General features: G+C 28.2%; 2 protein-coding genes and 1 long non-coding RNA gene across 3 annotated transcripts in view; 1 reads left to right on the forward strand and 2 right to left on the reverse strand.

Annotated features, from left to right (window-relative positions):
* The window catches only part of LOC111617800, a 33,212-nt gene extending 30,836 nt beyond the window's left edge, over positions 1–2,376 (forward strand). Inside the window, exons 9-10 of the mRNA XM_023359103.1 lie at positions 1,778–1,919; positions 2,003–2,376. Of these exons, the coding sequence (XP_023214871.1) occupies positions 1,778–1,919; positions 2,003–2,169 (309 nt within the window). The 3' untranslated portion in view covers positions 2,170–2,376. The remainder of the gene's footprint in view (positions 1–1,777; positions 1,920–2,002) is intronic.
* Positions 2,377–6,459: 4,083 nt separating this feature from the next.
* LOC111617806 lies at positions 6,460–17,317 on the reverse strand. Its single transcript, XM_023359114.1, has 3 exons — positions 17,308–17,317; positions 11,054–11,733; positions 6,460–7,595 (listed from the first exon to the last, which is right to left on the reverse strand). The coding sequence occupies exons 2-3, from the start codon at positions 11,730–11,732 to the stop codon at positions 7,360–7,362; spliced, it is 915 nt and encodes a 304-aa protein (XP_023214882.1). The 5' UTR covers position 11,733; positions 17,308–17,317; the 3' UTR covers positions 6,460–7,359.
* On the reverse strand, positions 12,064–14,072 carry LOC111617808. The gene is made up of 3 exons (XR_002755488.1): positions 13,954–14,072; positions 13,436–13,872; positions 12,064–12,396 (listed from the first exon to the last, which is right to left on the reverse strand). It is a non-coding gene; the product is annotated as an uncharacterized LOC111617808 (long non-coding RNA).
* Positions 17,318–19,484: the final 2,167 nt, after the last annotated feature.

A 19,484-nucleotide genomic window follows, 5' to 3' on the forward strand; every position in this document is an offset into this window, starting at 1 on the left:
ATATTCTCTTTTATCTTATTGGTCTTATTTATAATTATATCTTCATTTGTTTTCGTTTTATCAAAAATTATTATGCAATCATCCACATACCTGCTGTAAAATTCAATACCTTCTATATTTTTGATCTTTTCATCTATTTGTATCATTGTTATTTCGGCCAATTTTGGACCTATACATGTACCCATAGGTATTCCTTCTGTTTGGGTGTAGAATTTCTTATCGTACTGAAAATAATTATTTTTCATTACAATTAGGCATAATTTAATTATCCAATCTGGTGTATTTATTTTTCTTAAAGAATTTTCTATATCTTCTATTGTTATGCTAGGATACATGTTTACAACATCAAGTGTTATCAACTTCATATTTTCATTAATTGTTATATTTTTTAATCTATTTAATAAGTCATGTACATTTTTATACTATATTGAGAAACTTCTAATAAATTTAATTTATCCTTTAAATATTTTTCTAAATTATAATATACATAATTTTTAACGTCTATTAATGGTCTATATTTAGTAGGATTTTTATGTGTTCAGTAAGTTTTTCTCAAATAAATATAACAAATTGGCTAAAAAAAAAATAGGATACCCAACTTTAAAAGAAAAAGAAGAATTTGAAAGAAAATTAATATTAAACATGACAGACGTACATATTACAGAAGGCCGCTATATTGAATACATGCCATATTCTCAGGAAATTCCTAAATACAGACACTGACACTGACACACTTATTTAATTTAATTTTAGTTTTGTTTTGGTTGCTATGCCTTGACTCTGGTCCAGCGTAGTACACAGCCACCGGTGTGAACAGAGTATAACCCACTAAACACAACAATAATAATATAAACATGAAGATAAACAGCATGTCTTGTGAGTACCTCACAGGTTGCCAGATAGGTTTTATAAAAAGTAAAACCAGAATTCCTCAAAATGTACCCCAAATTATTTTTAAAATGGCCCAAAAAGTAGTAAGATGCCCAGATGTAGTAGCTTAGAGTCCTACAAATATCTTAATTTACTACTCATAGCTCAATCTTGAAATCCTGTGAACCAGCCATATTTTATGAGATAAGAGGAAAAAAGGATGGTCCATGGGTAAGGTGACACCCAAAAATGTATTACTGTAAAAGCAAAGCCATATTATAGTCGTTACAAAGAACGACTATAATATGGCTTTGCTTTTACAGTAATACATTTTTGTATACTATACAGTAACACTGTATAGTATAGCCTTGCATCTATAAAGTATTTGCAACTATACAGTATCTTATAGCATGGAGACACTTTGAACTAAATGAACAATCATATCACAGTTCAGCAGAATTTTCACTTTGAACTAACCAAATTCCTTACCATGTAAATCTATATCTCCATCCAAGATAAAAGTACAGTTACAAACTAACAGGATTTCGAATTAATGAGGATTTTCTGTATAAATATTGTCATGTAATTACTCTTTTTGAAAGTAAATTAATTTGTTCAAAATTTAACAACTTACACACTTGACCTAGTTTCATGGCACTACAGTCAACAGTTGATGAAGTAATTTCTAGTTAAGTGGAGAGTTTAGTGTCTCTGTATTATATTCTGTAGTAGGTACAGTACAATGCTGCACCTTCTGCTTTTTCGTTTTCATTTTGGATAATCAACTTTCTACTGTATAAAATATTAAGAATGTTAGTACCAACGGTGTTATCAATAATTTATAAGTGATGACAAAAAATTTGACAGAATTTTTGTATAATTGATGATAAATCTTTTTATTTTGAAGGTTTATCAAAGAGCAGATTTAAATCGAATCTTGATATCTTATGCAGTAGGTGCATTTTGCCACATTAATCAAGATGTCACAAGTTATAATTATACAGAGGGTGCTCAGACAGCTCTCGCTATGATTGAATATGAAAGAGAACGTACGTATCGGAGAATAATAATTTATTTATTTATTTATTTATTATTTTTTAAATAATTTCCTCATAGATAATGCATTTTTCAGATGATGACTGTCCAATGTATTTCGATGATGGTTCAAATCCTTACTTGCCAGTTGCAGAACAAGTTACAAGATTATTTAGTTCTGGAACAATGATTACTAAAGACATAATAGCTCTAATGTTAAATGTAATATTATTATTTGTGATTACAAGAAGGCAGCTTGTATGAAAAAATAATTTTAGATATCACTGTATACAGAAATATTCCTTATATTTTTAATGCAACTTTTGCAAATGTTCAGTGAACAACAAATTTCATTGGAGGATGAAAAGAATCTGAAATTTTAATCAGGGTTTTTATATTCTTTATAAAATTTGGGAATGGTAATTTTTTATACAAATATACTATTTTTTTTTTTTAAATATTTCTTATTACAGTACAGTTTACAAAAAATACTATGCTCAGTAACTAATACTTAAATTATTTTTATTAATATAATGATAGGATAATTTATCAAATTATAATTTAACATATTCTGATATAACAACGCATTTAGTTTTTTCTAATTATATTTTATTCATTTAATTCATAAAACAACTATTTTTAGTTTTATTTGTTTCCATTTATTTTTATGTACAGACTGCATTTTGGAATCTACACAAGTAAATTTGGATTATTTGAAAAGTCTCATTAAAAATTGAGTGTTTAAAACAGCATAAAATAATTTTTATATAACATAACACTTTATGCAACCAGCATGTCAATAGAGAAAGTATTAATGATTGTTGAAGATCATTGTCCTTTGCAATATTATTATTAACAAAAGTTTTATAGTTAACATTATGTGACATTGTGACATTGTTTCTGAAATGATTTTAAAATTATTTATGTCAATTAATTAATAATATCAATCATTCCTGCAACTTTATCAGCCATTATTATTTTTATATAATAGATTCTTCAACATTTAAAATGTGGGCCAATTTTATTAAGATTTTTAGATGTAGAATCATTTATACACACATCATGAATTGTTAGATCTGATTCTTGTAAATATAGCTTGAAAAGTTTAGATGTTTAAAAAAAGAATCTATATTTTTTTAAGTAAGAATTGAAAGTATGAGAAGAATTTATGATTTCATATATGATAGAATTTGCACATTTAAAATAAAAACAAAACATATTTTTTTGTTACTTCTAGAAAAGTATTTAAATATTAAGTAAATTATATAATCATAGTATGTGTTTCATAACATTTTAAAAAATAATTTATAGAATTGCTAAGAAATGTGAATATTTTTTGAAATATTTTCATATTTTTAAATGAAACTTTAGCATTTATATTTGGTTGTGATTTTGTTTTTCTAGTATTAAATATATTATATAAGTTCTGTTTATATTTAATATATTAATTTTATTGAAGAAATAATAATTTCTTTAATATAATTAAAACCTTTAAATATTATTAAATAAATCTGTAAAGAAATAAAATCTTTGCATTTTCTAATTTACAGAATAAAATTTCTTAAAAAAATTATTTATATTTTTTTTGTTGACTTTACTTTTTTATTGAATCATTCATTTTTATTTCTAGAAGTGTCACTAAACAATTGTTAAAAATTCAAGTACTGTTTTACTTGAACAATGATGTAAATAAAGCTTATGCAATGATAAATAAGCTTTGTACACAGTAATGCAGTTTTAATTCTATGGTACTCTTTCATATAATTGACTCTTACATGATTAGAAATTAAAATCTTTGTATCATGATAAATAATGTCATAGAAAAAATGTAGATACCATGACTGATTTTTATTATTAACTTACTTTTAAAATTTATAGTCATAAATAACTAGCCAATCACTATGCTTCAAAGGTAATTTACATAGTGATAGAACCTGGCAAGAGTTGAGAGTTACAGATAAGATAAACAGTAGTGTAGTCAATCATTAGTGCTTGTGTTTTTATGGAAGAATACAAGCATCTGAAATAGAACATCCTGTCCCTTTTGTAATTCTTAATTACATAAGGGACTGGACCTATGGAAATTCATTGATGCATGACAAAAGTGTATGGATAACACACTAAGCCTAGCACAATATCCAAGGCCATGTATCTATCTTGTTTTTACTGAGTTGAAGAAAGTGCTAAAAGATAGATATTTCAAATCCAAACAAAATACACAACATATCATCTACACTTGGCTTTGTGGATGTTCTGAACATTTTTTTAAAACATGGAATCACAGGGCTTGTGGGACAGTGGTATGAAAGCTTCAACAGCCAGAACAATTGGACTTTGAACTCACATTTGAGTTATAAATAAACACTTGGCTTTATTTCCATCATTTTTAGCTGGTAAGATAAGATTTTATCTTCCTGCTTCATTGGTCCTCAACTAAAAATGATGGAAATAAAATCAAGTGTTTATTTATAACTCAAAAGTGAGTTCGAAGTCCAATATATTCACAAAACACGGTTTCGAAAACAACAAGCCAGAACAATTATTTATAAACTGAAATGCAGTCATTACATTGTATTGTCATTGGATGGTTATTCATTGATCACTCCTTATATACATATGGTGTAATCTAGAAAGGTCAGGCCAGGCATCTATAGAAATTTTAAATTTCTCTACTTATTAGTAACAGAAGTTATACTGGAAAATCTTTTTCTATTAGTTTTTATTAAAAATGCAAGCAATATATTAAAAAATCAAGAAGTAAAAATATCTGTTCAACTGATTATTTTAACACATGGTAAATTAAGTTAACTATTATTATTTTTACAGTTAGTTAAAGATTGCAAATCTCAACCTTATACATATAATTTATTAGTTATATAAGTTAAAAAAAAATGAACTTGTTAACAATGAAAATTTAATGTTTATAAAATTACAATATTTAGTTTATAGTTAGCAAAATTCTGTTAGTTTAATTAACACTAATACATTAAGTGATACAACAATAAATGCAAAAAATTTTATTTTAAACAGCAAAAGAATTAAACAAACTTTTATCTGACAGAAAAATTCTTAATTTTTAACTTACAATCCCAATCAAACTTATTTGCTAATGTTATAAGGAAAAATTGTAAATTATCTAACATCATTTTACCAACAATATGTAGCATTACCTGGACATAATGATTTAATAACCACTTTTTTTTTAATTCACCAGATTGTAAATGCCGTTTTGACAGACTTGTTGACATAAGCAACAAAATAAGAACCCAGCTATCAATTTTTTTAAATGGATATTAATTTTGAATGTAGTGTGTGTGTTTTTCACCCTTTCAACAAAACACACACTCCAAAATAAAAAAAATTAAAATGACTCCAGAAAATGATGTTTCGCTCAATTCCTCACAAGTTAATTTTAAACAGCATTCTAAGCAAACAAATTCTTATGTTTCAGATAAGCTCTCGATGTTTATTTTGATTGTTTAACCCTAAATTTCTTTGTCAACAGAAGTCTTACTTTTTTTTCTTTCAAGTTCATTCATTAAAATTAATAATTACAATGTTGTAATTAATATTAAAGGTGTGATTAATTAGTATTGAAAAAGGTTTCAATATTTGAATGAATTCTTGTATACAAAATATTAAATGAGTAAAAACAAATAGTAACATAAAATTAAAAAGAAAATTATTGTTAATTAACTAGATTGTGTATATAATTTAAAAATACTTTTAGGAACAAGACCAATAATTCCTTGTTATTGAGATGATTCTCTACTTCGAAAGAAAAGCATAAAAAAATGAAATAACATAAAGCTTGAGTAAAAACTATTTGCTTGTTTATTAAAAGTGTACATAATAAACTAAAACAAACATTCTTGTAGGTTATCAGCTGCCAAATAGATCCTATTGTTGGTTTCCTCACTGATCTTGCAGGGTACAATATTTGGTAAAGAAATTATATAGTCTTGTTATGATAATGGGACCCATTTGAAATAGAACTTCATAAAATTCCTCCTTCAATTTGCAAAATGACAGAATAATTTGGAATTTCTACATTAAGTTTTCCACAGCCCAAACATGAACAAATCAGACAATAGACTGAAAATTGTTCTTGATACAATTGAGCAAAAATACTTAATTTCAAATTTAATGGTTTTTTTTTTTTTTTTATCTATTTAATGCTAAATTTTGTGCTTGTCAAAATTTGGTTATTGATACCAGCATGCAAATTTTATGTAGTATAAAATATGATTTTCTAATGTAAGCAAAAATTAAATTTGGACCTATGGAAATTCATTGATGCGTGACAAAAGTGTATGGATAACACACACTAAGCCTAGCACAAGATCCAAGGCCATGTATCTATCTAGTTATTTTATCTATCTGGTTATTTTATTTTCTTTTTTATGATAAAATATAACAAATTTTGTGATAAAATTTTAATTACAATGTATAATAAAATAAAAATTGAATAATAAATAAATACAATTTTTAAAAATATAGAAGAAACTATTTTTTAAAATTGTAAAAATACTGTCTGCCTTTCTAATTGAAATAAATTAGTTACAAAATTAAAAAAAAAAAGCCACATCATATTATCCAAATCCTCACTATGACAGATTATTATTCCTTAACACCCATTGCAATGTCCAAATTGAATTATCCTGAATATGAATTTATGATTATTATTATTTTATGAATTTCTTCAGATTGTAATTGTATAAAATTCAAAGTTTGTAGTAAAAGTGGGAAGTGGGAGGTAGGTAGTGAACCTATTCAAATCATCTCTACATTTGTTTCAGTGCCATTATGTCTGTCCTAATACAGTTGTGATTTTTGTCACAAATTTCGGTATAATATTACAAGCTTATTCTTAAAAGTTTATTACAATAGTTTTACTTTATTTTTAATGCTCTAATTTTATACAGTAAAAATTTTAATTTAAAATATTCTTTATCATTACAACATTGCTGTTTACTACATATTAAAGAAAACAGTTTATTTAGAAGCTCTATTAGAAATTGTATACAAACTTATGTAAATGCTTATAAATATATCCTTTAATGATCTTATGTGCTTATTACTAAAGTAAGTAAAGTTTGTAATGTTTAATATCCAGCTGAAAACATTGATATGTAAACAGACTTTTTCTGTAGTGCTTTACTCTCATTTGGAAAATTAGTTGAGATTTGTATGGATTAGGAAAAAGTTAGAATTTTTCTCATAAATAATGGGAAACATTTTGAGATATCTAAATTCACAATATTTGAATCATTTTCAGGAATGCATTGATTTAGTTAACAGAGTATGATTTATACTAAAAATAAAATAAAATATGTACTTAAAAAATTTTTAATTGTGTATTTTGAAGATGTAAATAACAAATTAAGAAAACAATTTTTGTTCTTTTTCTCAAATAAAATTTAATAACAATAAATGATCCATTAAAAAATTATCTCATATTTTTTTAGTTGATGATTTTACCTTCTCAGACAACTTTTTATTTTTTAGTAATGATTTTTCAGTTGTTATTACAGTAGTAATAGTTTTTACTTCTTTCATTATTATTTTTGGTTTGTCAGTTCTTTGACACCTTTTAGAGGCTGATGGAATGTTTTCTTCTGTTTTCAGTTTATTTGCTGATTCTGCTTTTGCTAGATATGATACTGAAGGTTTACAAGATGGCTGGCTACCTGTAAGAAAAATAAAATTAAAAAAACAATAAAAAAACATTTTATACTATTTTTCTAGTTTTGATGAAGTATATTGCAAAAATATTGGTTTTAATTATGAAAGAAGTTATTTTCTTATTCTTGAAAATTAAATCACCACCATATTCTCCTTTATGTATGTTATGTCAACAATATTTTTATCACGTGACAACAAAAATCCTATAGTCAAGATTTCTTGCATAAAATCAACACCTAATCCATGGCCTGTCTCTGCCTAGAACAGGACAGTGAGCAAGAAGTTTGCTTCCTGGATCTCTGGATTTCCTTATCCAACAGACATATCTCAATTAAAGTCTGTAGGAAACCTACCCACCTGATCATCCCTGCCCCTTCCCATGATCCTTTTATCTTCAAGATGGCTGGCTTCTGTGCCCTAATTCGTCGTGCCTTCACTCATTTGTCTGACACTCAATTTGGACTCCTTATCTTTATCTCATTGTCTGATACACTAGACCAACAGTTGCCAACCTTTCTGACCTCAGACTACTAAACTCACAATTTTGAATCTCACAAACAACTATTGTAAATTTTTTTAAACAATACAGACATCTATAAAATAATGATCATAAAAGTTCTATTTTACTTTAATTTGTTACAGTTAAACAAGTGAATTTCATATTAATTAATAGTGTGAAGTTTGACGCTGTTTATTTGAAATAGGGATTGTAAATTTACCGACTTTTTCATTTACCGGTAATTCGGTAAATGAAAATTAAAATACCGGTTTACCGGTAAATTACCGGTAAGTTTTTTTCTTGAAAAATAAAATTAAGGTAATAAAAAATATAAGTCATTATGATTTCCATTTCACATTTTTATTTCAAAGATATCAAATATAAAAAATATATAAATTAAAGTGTTATTCTAAACAAACTATAATAATAAATATAAAAATAAACAGAAATAAAATAATACAGAAAAATAAAAATACAACAGAAATAATATATAGTACCTAACACCATTTTATTGATTACCATTTTTTAAAATTAACTTCTCAAGAAACTTAAATTATTTATAGTCTTATCTCCTAATTTTGATCTAATTTTTGTACAAAATAATCCAGATCCCGAGAATACCCTTTCTGATTTAACACTTGTTGGACGAATGGTCATTAAATTAAAATTAAACAAAAAGTATTTCACATAAAATTAATAATGAGGTATATTGTTGCTTACACTTACCTGTTTTTTTTTCGATGTCTCTTTAGCCCATTTAAATATCTATAAACACAATATTTTCTACATAGAAATTTCTAGTATGGATTTTTCATTTACCGAATTACCGGTAAATTTTTGAAATTTACCGGTAAGTTTACCGAATTTTTTTTGTCAATTTATCGGTTAACCGGTAAATCAGTAAACCGGTATACAATCCCTAATTTGAAATAAGTTTATGGATTCTTGGCTCTTTTCCATGAAGGATGACACACACACTCACATTATTTATTTGATTTATTGACATTATTATTTATTGATAAGTCATTTTATGTTTAGTTTTACATTTGAATAAAAATCCCCAATGAATGAGAAAAAGCAACTAAGTATTTTGCATTTCTTTTGTAATACTTTGTGTAATGTTGAGTTGATCAATGTCTGAATTTCTCCACAGACCACCGGACTAGATCACTGCACAGACTACAAGGCTACTCTCCACACACCATTAAGGCTAATGTCAGATGAGTGTTACAAATTGAAAACACTCGGATGCTGTTTTTTCGATTTGTGGACATGAAAATTCATGCAAAGAAGGAAGTGGTCAGACGAGTGCTATTTTTCACAGAGTGCATTGGTATTCAGTTTCATTTCAGATGTGTATATGTCAACATGGATCTCATAGATTGTGATTGAATTTGTAATTCCCTAATGTCTCCAATTCTTGAGTCATGTTAGAATGACAACATGACAACATTGTGTTCTTATAGCAAGGTGCAGAACACCATGTTATATGGGGGATTTCCTCAATTCTCAAAACTTGTTACAACATAACATTCCTACAATATGGTTTTGCTCTATGAAGAATGTATGTATGTATATATGCATATATATACACACACACACACACACACCAACTGTTAGAGGAAATGCTATAAAATACAAAGACACTACTGTCATCTCACTAGTATGGAGATCATAGTATGAAATTTCTGACATAAGAGAATAGTTTATGAACACCATAAATTGTATTGAAGTGGCTTTTTACCTTGGAATTAGCTAAAATTTTTCTGTATTTTATTTAATGTGGTTAACTGTATTAACCACATTATGTTATATACCACATATGTTATTCACTTTGTAGTGCCCTGCTACTATTGTTGTATTTTTGTATGTATCATGTACATTTTTCCTTTATCCTCCTTTTATTTTTATTCTGTGTCAGGTTTTACTTTATGTATGGAATTTCATGGTTTTCCATCCCTTTCATACCCTGGTGTCATCTTTTTCTTGGGTTTTGTATTGGCAATTGTTGGTTGGTCAAGAAGAATATCACATGGGTAAGAATGTATTTCCGGATGGCGGGTGATATAAATTGTGGTGTTAACACCCAAAGAAGAGTCTTTTTCGTTTTCTCCGGCTACATAGGAGATAAGATACAGTGATGGGATTATCAAGATAGCGACTAACGAAGAGACTTAGATTACCTCAGTCTATTCCTTAATTATGTACATCCAAAAGGGTTGAGTGAGTTCAACTGAAATAGTGCATGGCACGTGTAAAGGAGTCTAAGAAAATAGCCCTGAGAGTATTATTATTTATTTTTTTTAAAGAAAGAAAAGAATTTTATTTATCAACCACACCTTGAAGATGTCCGTGATCAAGAGGTCGCTCTTAACATGAGTTGAATCATTTGTGTTTTAAAGTCGAGAGAGCGAAGACAAAGCCACTTGATTGTTTCAACTGTGTATATAATTGTAATCTGTGTGAACTTGAATTTGTTACGTGTTCGCTGTTATTTGTTGTTAATTGTACTTTCCTGTACCCACACCATATGTGTACAGAACCTTCATGATCTTTGTTTTTTATAGTTGTGAAATTAAACTGTTTTGTTGTTCCTATTGTCATACAGGTTGGTAAATTTGTTAAGTCCTTATTTTATTACCCATCAACACACACTGTATATCTCGGTATATCAGGGTCTCTACAACTTCAATAATTAAACTTTAAATGCTACATGTAAAGTTCTATAATTTAAACTGCATTTAGGAATTCTATATTCCATTAAGTATTCTATTATTCTTCAAACTTTGAATCTTAAAAAAAAAGCCTGATGACAATTAAAAATGGTTCTGAATGAAGACTGTAAAGATTAAACATTGTTGCTGATTTTAAAGGTTTTGTGAATGAATTTATTATTATATTTTGTCTTCAAAAGTCAATCATTTAATATTTAATTAATTACAATTAAAAATAAAAGTTACTTACTGCATTCACTTTTACAAATTTGCCTTTGTTGAGGTATTGATTTGCATCCTTTTTGAACAGAATTTGTACTTGACTTCATAGTTTTTTCACTGCAGTTTCTTTGAATAGTATTTTTATCAGATACAGCACTTTTTAAGGATTTTGTTGATGCCTCATTAAATTTTTGAACTTCCATGTTCACTTTTTTTTGTGCTTGAGAAAGTTTTTCAGGATTAATTGGTTTTTGACATGTAGGAAGTCTTTGAGGAAGAACAAATTTTTTTCCTGTATTTAATATTTTATGCATTTCTTTTTCTATAACAGTCTTAATGTGTCTTTTACTTCTAAAATGGTCATCAGCAACATGCCAGAGTTTAATGTTCACATTACATTCTGGACATTTTAAGTAATTTACACTAGCTAGAGTAACCGACGAACCAGATGTAGAATTCAAACATCTTAATCTTTGAATAAATTCATATTTTCTTTCAATTTCTTCTTCTTTTACCTTCTCTTCATGACCTTTAGTTAAACAATGTTCTATAAATAATAATGGATTATCATAAGATTTTCTACAACATTTGCATTCATATTTTCCAACTATTTTTTCGGTTGTTCCGTGCTTCGTTTTTAAATGATCTCTGTAAGGAAGTATTCCACTAAAATTTTTATCACAGCAATTGTATAAATATTTTGGCATTCTGAAAAAATAAATAAATAAACTTATTATATATGAAATAATATTACTTTTGTAAATGGAAATTAAATCTGGTCTGGAAGATAAGCACCAATATCAAAGGCAAATGACATTGGTGCTTATTGGTGCACTGTATAGAGAGATTTTATTACTAAAAAGATATATAATTCAGCTAATCAAAGTAAATCATATAAAACTGATAATTGCTATGTTAAAGATAAAATATATGCTATATATTTCTAATCTGATAATCTAATTTAAAAAACTGATTTATAAAAGTTTATTAGAAGTCATCAAATTTTTAATAATAATTTGAAATAAAATTTTAGTTTTTTGTAATAAGCCTAAGTTACATTTAAAGTTATATATTTTACTACAGTATATATGCTGTTTCACATTTATATACTACATTTCTTAATACAGTATCCTCTCATTATATCATGAATGTTGAGACAAACCATATGAGCAATACATCAAATGGTGTAATATAACCGATCCATTCTCCTATTTGTCTATTTTCAATTTCTGTGGCAACTTGCATTTTTGTGGGTTGTATTCCATACAATGGTAATTTTAAGGTCAATGAATGGAATAGGGTAATATTTCTTTGCCAGTAGAATTTCAATGGAAGCCAATTTTTAAAAAATTGGCTGAAGTGCTTGTATACCTGAAAGCCAAAAAAAAGCACGATACATCCAAGTGAGCAATACGACAGGGCTACTGTATAATACAAAGCTAGAAGTTATAAATATAGCATATACAGTATTTAGAGAAACTATCAAAATTTAAATTGTTCATAAAAATTTTTAAATAGATACTTACAATTTTTAATTAATACATTTTAATTAATAAAATGTCAGACATAAAACTTTTCTAAGATCATTAATTAAACTTGTCTTCAAATAAAACATACTTCTGACGTTTCATATATTGAAAAAATAATATTAATGAAGTTAAGATGCAAATAATTTAGGAATTTTTATAAAATTTAACTATACATGAGGCCATAGCAATAGATCCATTTGGTCCAGCTGTCACCGGACCACTTTTTGCCAATAACATTAAAATGTAATTTCAATGCAAGTGTGGAACACCATCAGGTCAAACTAATAGACATTTTCTTACGGAAAAGGGTTATTCCTAAAGGTGTTGTGTGTTTTACTACAGAGGAAGAAAATATCTCTAAGCAAAAAAATTTAGAAATTAAAAAAGTTGAAATAACAAGGAGATCATGGCAACTAATTTCCCCTAACTGTGGCACTATAATATATGAAGTAATGTATAGAAAGTGTAATTTTCTTAGTTCTTAGTTTGTAATTTATATAATAAAGACAATGAGAGAAAAATATGAAGAAAATAAATTATAAAATATAAATTACAATGAGATACATAATAGAATTAAAATCATACTTAAACTGCCCTATAAAATACCTCAAAATAAACACAAAAAACTGTTTATTAAGTTAAATATAACCATTCATTTCCTTTCTGCTAAAAAGTTTTTTTGTGGTATTTATTTCTTGTTAAATAAATAGAAATAGAAAATTTTTAACTTTAAAAAATTATTAGATATAAATTTAAAAGTTTAGTTTTATCTTTTTAAAAATAGATTTTATCTCAGTATCTCGTAGTAATAAAATGTTTTGTAGAAAACGTAATTATATTAGTTAAAATGTTTAATTAATTAATTAACTTATTAAACTTACATTAGACGAAGCTAAAATGCCGTCATTCATCAAATATATAAGCACGAAATCTACACGAATAGTCTGATTCAAGACTTCATTCACAACTGAACATCAATCTATACATGCTGTGTTTTCTGTTTCGGTTTCGGTTTACATTGCGATTGCGTCACAAATACTTTCTATTTTCACGCTTTATAATGAGTGTATGCAATTCTATTTTGGCATATTCCTACAGTAAAATGCAAAATTCATATAGAGAATCTCTGTTCTGATACACAAAAACTGATTTTTATTCTATATATACGCAAAATAATTATCTGGATTTATTTAAATTATTCACATCAGTAAGTTACTGTCATCTTAAACAGGAATTTTGTATAAAATTATAACGACAAATTAGAAGTGTTTTGATTACGACATCCAATCGTAGTATATTATTAAGAATTCAGAATATTCTGAAAAATATTAATTTTTTCACATTTAGAAATATGAAAATGTACGTTTTTTTTATCGCGCTATTATAATAATAAGTTTACCTCAAAGATTGTAAGTTCACTGTTTTCAAATAATTAAATATAAGTCCTATACGAGTCTGTACATTTCGATTTTCTGGATTAATTAATTAATCGTGCTTTGTCGTTTTGTCTGGGTTCTCTTCTATAGCATAATTGTTATCTTTATTCCGTTAGTATCGAATTATATAGTAATAGAATGATAATATGATACAGACTTTAATCTTTTGATTAAGAGAGAGAGGTGTATTTTTNATATATAAATGGAGGAAAAAGTATGGCGATCGGTCAAAAAATGATCCCCCAAATTTTTAATTTTTAAAAGTATTATATTATAATGTGTAGCGTACTAACTTGTAAAGTTGCGACCAGCGTAATGTTGCAAACATGTGGCTCGAGGATTGAGTATCGCCAATGTATAATTACTGTTCATATTCCGGTCAAATCAATAAGATTTAGAACTTAAAATGTTATCGAGCAGTCATTATTTTAGCAAGTTGTGTGTGTACAGTATATCACGAATCCGTGTACAATAGTGCGGTATTAATTATTGGTCCTATATCAAATGATCGCGATATACGGATGTGGCGGTACGCCATGTCTTTGTAAATAGGGGTAGATATAAGTTTTATTTCTCCTAAATTCCTTTGTCTTTAACGTCTGTTTCTAGAACTTTCTAACCTATTCTTTTTCTACGGGTGGGGGACAACCTTTGTCCAAGGATGAAGGGAAAAGACAAAGGGGATACTAAGAAGCCCTGAGGCCATCAGTAAAAACGAACAAGACACTTTTGGGTCAGCGTCCGAGGTGTACAGATGTAAGAAAGAGCAAGCTAAAGTTTTTCGCCTAGTGGGACAAAAGAAGGCTTGGAAGTTGTCTGCGAACGGACGAAAATTAGAACACCCACATTAAGACTTCAAAAACGCTCTTGAATTCTCAAGAGACGGAAACAAGAGGAAGGAAATTGACTCAAGTACCGATATAGAGAAGATCGGAGACTGCCAAATTTACCCGGGTACCCCACAAAATCTGTCCTTTTTCCTTGTCTCTTCCCTTCATATTTCTTATTTTTTTCACCCTTCTTCCTTAGAATATAAGTTAGGGTGTGACTATGCAGACGCGAATTTAGAGCGAGCGATTTAGTTTTCGGGAAGGAAAACCATGCACAAACGAGAAGCGAGAAATAACGCTAGCGAGAGCGAATTTCTGATTCTCGCACATATCTGACAGGTTTTGATATTTATCGCGTCTCGCCTCTTCTCGCTCGCTCGCGTCTGCATAGTCGCACCCTTAGATTAAGGTAGATTTAAGTTAGTTGTAATCTCTCAAACCATAATTTTTACATTGTCGCGAACACGTGTCTCTTGCCTGTGAAAGCATAAAGCAGTGTTTCTCAACGGGGGCGATAACGCCCCCATGTGGGCGTTTTTCCATGTTGAGGGGGCGATTTGTAACAATTTATATTTTGGGGGGAGAAAAACAATTTTCTGGGCGATATAGTAAAACATTATATTAAGAATAATTAGATATTTTATTCGTTATATCGTACAATAATTAAACAAACATTATACTAGTCACTAGTCTATTCGATACAGTATGAATTTGGCGTTAGCGTTGTCCCTGGCATCGGAATTTTGAAGTGAAGGGGGCGATACGTACTACGTAACGGTTTTATTGAAGGGGGCGACAATTCGTTAGAGGTTAGAAACACTGGCATAAAGAATATGTCGGACGGCGTCGAACTTATGTGAGTACTATAGTTTGGGATCAAGTGTTTAGTGTAAACGAAACAGGTGTAAGAAGGAAACATCAGACGTCTTATGTTGCATCTGACTAATATTTATTATCATAATATATATCATGATAAAATTATTGTCGTTAGCGAGCGTTTTACCTTTGTTGCTTCATATAGTCAATAATAATAGTGAGTAATTTCTAATTACAATAAAAATACTATAGTATATTATGATCTATCACGTAATGTCTCCNATAAAATTTTAGTTTTTTGTAATAAGCCTAAGTTACATTTAAAGTTATATATTTTACTACAGTATATATGCTGTTTCACATTTATATACTACATTTCTTAATACAGTATCCTCTCATTATATCATGAATGTTGAGACAAACCATATGAGCAATACATCAAATGGTGTAATATAACCGATCCATTCTCCTATTTGTCTATTTTCAATTTCTGTGGCAACTTGCATTTTTGTGGGTTGTATTCCATACAATGGTAATTTTAAGGTCAATGAATGGAATAGGGTAATATTTCTTTGCCAGTAGAATTTCAATGGAAGCCAATTTTTAAAAAATTGGCTGAAGTGCTTGTATACCTGAAAGCCAAAAAAAAGCACGATACATCCAAGTGAGCAATACGACAGGGCTACTGTATAATACAAAGCTAGAAGTTATAAATATAGCATATACAGTATTTAGAGAAACTATCAAAATTTAAATTGTTCATAAAAATTTTTAAATAGATACTTACAATTTTTAATTAATACATTTTAATTAATAAAATGTCAGACATAAAACTTTTCTAAGATCATTAATTAAACTTGTCTTCAAATAAAACATACTTCTGACGTTTCATATATTGAAAAAATAATATTAATGAAGTTAAGATGCAAATAATTTAGGAATTTTTATAAAATTTAACTATACATGAGGCCATAGCAATAGATCCATTTGGTCCAGCTGTCACCGGACCACTTTTTGCCAATAACATTAAAATGTAATTTCAATGCAAGTGTGGAACACCATCAGGTCAAACTAATAGACATTTTCTTACGGAAAAGGGTTATTCCTAAAGGTGTTGTGTGTTTTACTACAGAGGAAGAAAATATCTCTAAGCAAAAAAATTTAGAAATTAAAAAAGTTGAAATAACAAGGAGATCATGGCAACTAATTTCCCCTAACTGTGGCACTATAATATATGAAGTAATGTATAGAAAGTGTAATTTTCTTAGTTCTTAGTTTGTAATTTATATAATAAAGACAATGAGAGAAAAATATGAAGAAAATAAATTATAAAATATAAATTACAATGAGATACATAATAGAATTAAAATCATACTTAAACTGCCCTATAAAATACCTCAAAATAAACACAAAAAACTGTTTATTAAGTTAAATATAACCATTCATTTCCTTTCTGCTAAAAAGTTTTTTTGTGGTATTTATTTCTTGTTAAATAAATAGAAATAGAAAATTTTTAACTTTAAAAAATTATTAGATATAAATTTAAAAGTTTAGTTTTATCTTTTTAAAAATAGATTTTATCTCAGTATCTCGTAGTAATAAAATGTTTTGTAGAAAACGTAATTATATTAGTTAAAATGTTTAATTAATTAATTAACTTATTAAACTTACATTAGACGAAGCTAAAATGCCGTCATTCATCAAATATATAAGCACGAAATCTACACGAATAGTCTGATTCAAGACTTCATTCACAACTGAACATCAATCTATACATGCTGTGTTTTCTGTTTCGGTTTCGGTTTACATTGCGATTGCGTCACAAATACTTTCTATTTTCACGCTTTATAATGAGTGTATGCAATTCTATTTTGGCATATTCCTACAGTAAAATGCAAAATTCATATAGAGAATCTCTGTTCTGATACACAAAAACTGATTTTTATTCTATATATACGCAAAATAATTATCTGGATTTATTTAAATTATTCACATCAGTAAGTTACTGTCATCTTAAACAGGAATTTTGTATAAAATTATAACGACAAATTAGAAGTGTTTTGATTACGACATCCAATCGTAGTATATTATTAAGAATTCAGAATATTCTGAAAAATATTAATTTTTTCACATTTAGAAATATGAAAATGTACGTTTTTTTTATCGCGCTATTATAATAATAAGTTTACCTCAAAGATTGTAAGTTCACTGTTTTCAAATAATTAAATATAAGTCCTATACGAGTCTGTACATTTCGATTTTCTGGATTAATTAATTAATCGTGCTTTGTCGTTTTGTCTGGGTTCTCTTCTATAGCATAATTGTTATCTTTATTCCGTTAGTATCGAATTATATAGTAATAGAATGATAATATGATACAGACTTTAATCTTTTGATTAAGAGAGAGAGGTGTATTTTTCTCGAGGAATTAATTATTTCGAAGTGATAATTTATTCTTCGACGAAAATATTTCGTATAAATCTACGACAAAGATGAAATGGAAAATATTCCCTCAAAAATTATTTATTTAATTATAAGCAAACGCCTATTCGGAATTATTCATATTTCACATAGAAATATTAATAATTCCGATCGACAGGCTTCCTATGAATAATTCATAGGAAATATGACGATCGAATGGTAGAGGCGATTAAGAAATCGAGGATCGATTCTGGGCGAGCAACCCTAGGAATTTTTCATGGACCGTTTGTCTCGGATATGTCGGGCCCAGTCCCTCACCCCGTAGGCCTCATTGTGGACCTGGAAGAACTCACCATGTGTATAAGCCTTATACCCATGGTGAATATTGTATATACCCATTTTTAGGTATTGCTTATAGTATTAAGATTGCTCTTATAGTATAAGGAAAATGACTCTTAGTGCCCACTAGGCGGAAATACAATACCTAAAACTTAAAAAAAAGGAAGGATAAACTTACTTTCCGGGAAATTGGTGATGTCACAGGAATTAAGTAAGCAATCTGATAAACTGTTGATTGCTGTATAATTTTTTGAATCCAGAATGCGTGATTGAGAGGACGCAATAAGTTGTTCTGCGATGGACAGAATGATAATGGTATCAGGGAATATGGAAATGTTATTAAATCGAATGAAAAATCAGTTTTCAGACGATTAACATTACTAATAAGTGGAAACAAAACAGAACAAAACAAGAAGAATGAATGATAAGAAAGATAAACATTGCATATCACTGTAGAATAGAGGCTATTCATCAAAAATTAAAACAGAATAGCCATGTTCTCAATGTCTTCGTTATCCGAGTACAAAATATAGTTTCATTCTCTATCTGACATCCACTGATCGAAAGGCACTATGCATAATAAATGCCAGCGTCCGTTATTTAGAGGTCTGGGAGGTGGTAAAAATATCCGTTAAGTAGTGTGTCCTCTAGTTTCACTGTAGCCTATTATGATTCTTGTTTACAATTCTGATATAATTTTAGAATTGTAAACGTTCGTAGCCAGAAAAATTTCCAGAACTCAGATTGAAAAAATATCAGTGGCGTGCCGTCATTAGAAGCGTTGGAAGCGCCGCTTCCCTCGTATTCTCTAAAAAATAAATAAATATTAATTTTAATTATATGAAAATAATCGCACAATATTTTATTATAACCGCATTATGTATCTTATTACAAATTTCTATACTACACGTGGAAAAAAATTGCTATTGTATATTAGAATATTAGTGGCAGAGTGTAATCTCCTGTATTTTCAGATTACGAAAAGCCAGATTTGCGCATGCGCTTTACAGAACACCAACCTCACCCGGTTTAGCCGGTGGAAGCCTACGACCTTGGGTGAAAGCTGCACACATATAAAGATTACAATT

This window comes from Centruroides sculpturatus, unplaced genomic scaffold (assembly GCF_000671375.1).
Source record: "Centruroides sculpturatus isolate CEXI.00-Female unplaced genomic scaffold, Cexi_2.0 scaffold277, whole genome shotgun sequence".
Taxonomy (NCBI): Eukaryota; Metazoa; Arthropoda; class Arachnida; order Scorpiones; family Buthidae; genus Centruroides; species Centruroides sculpturatus.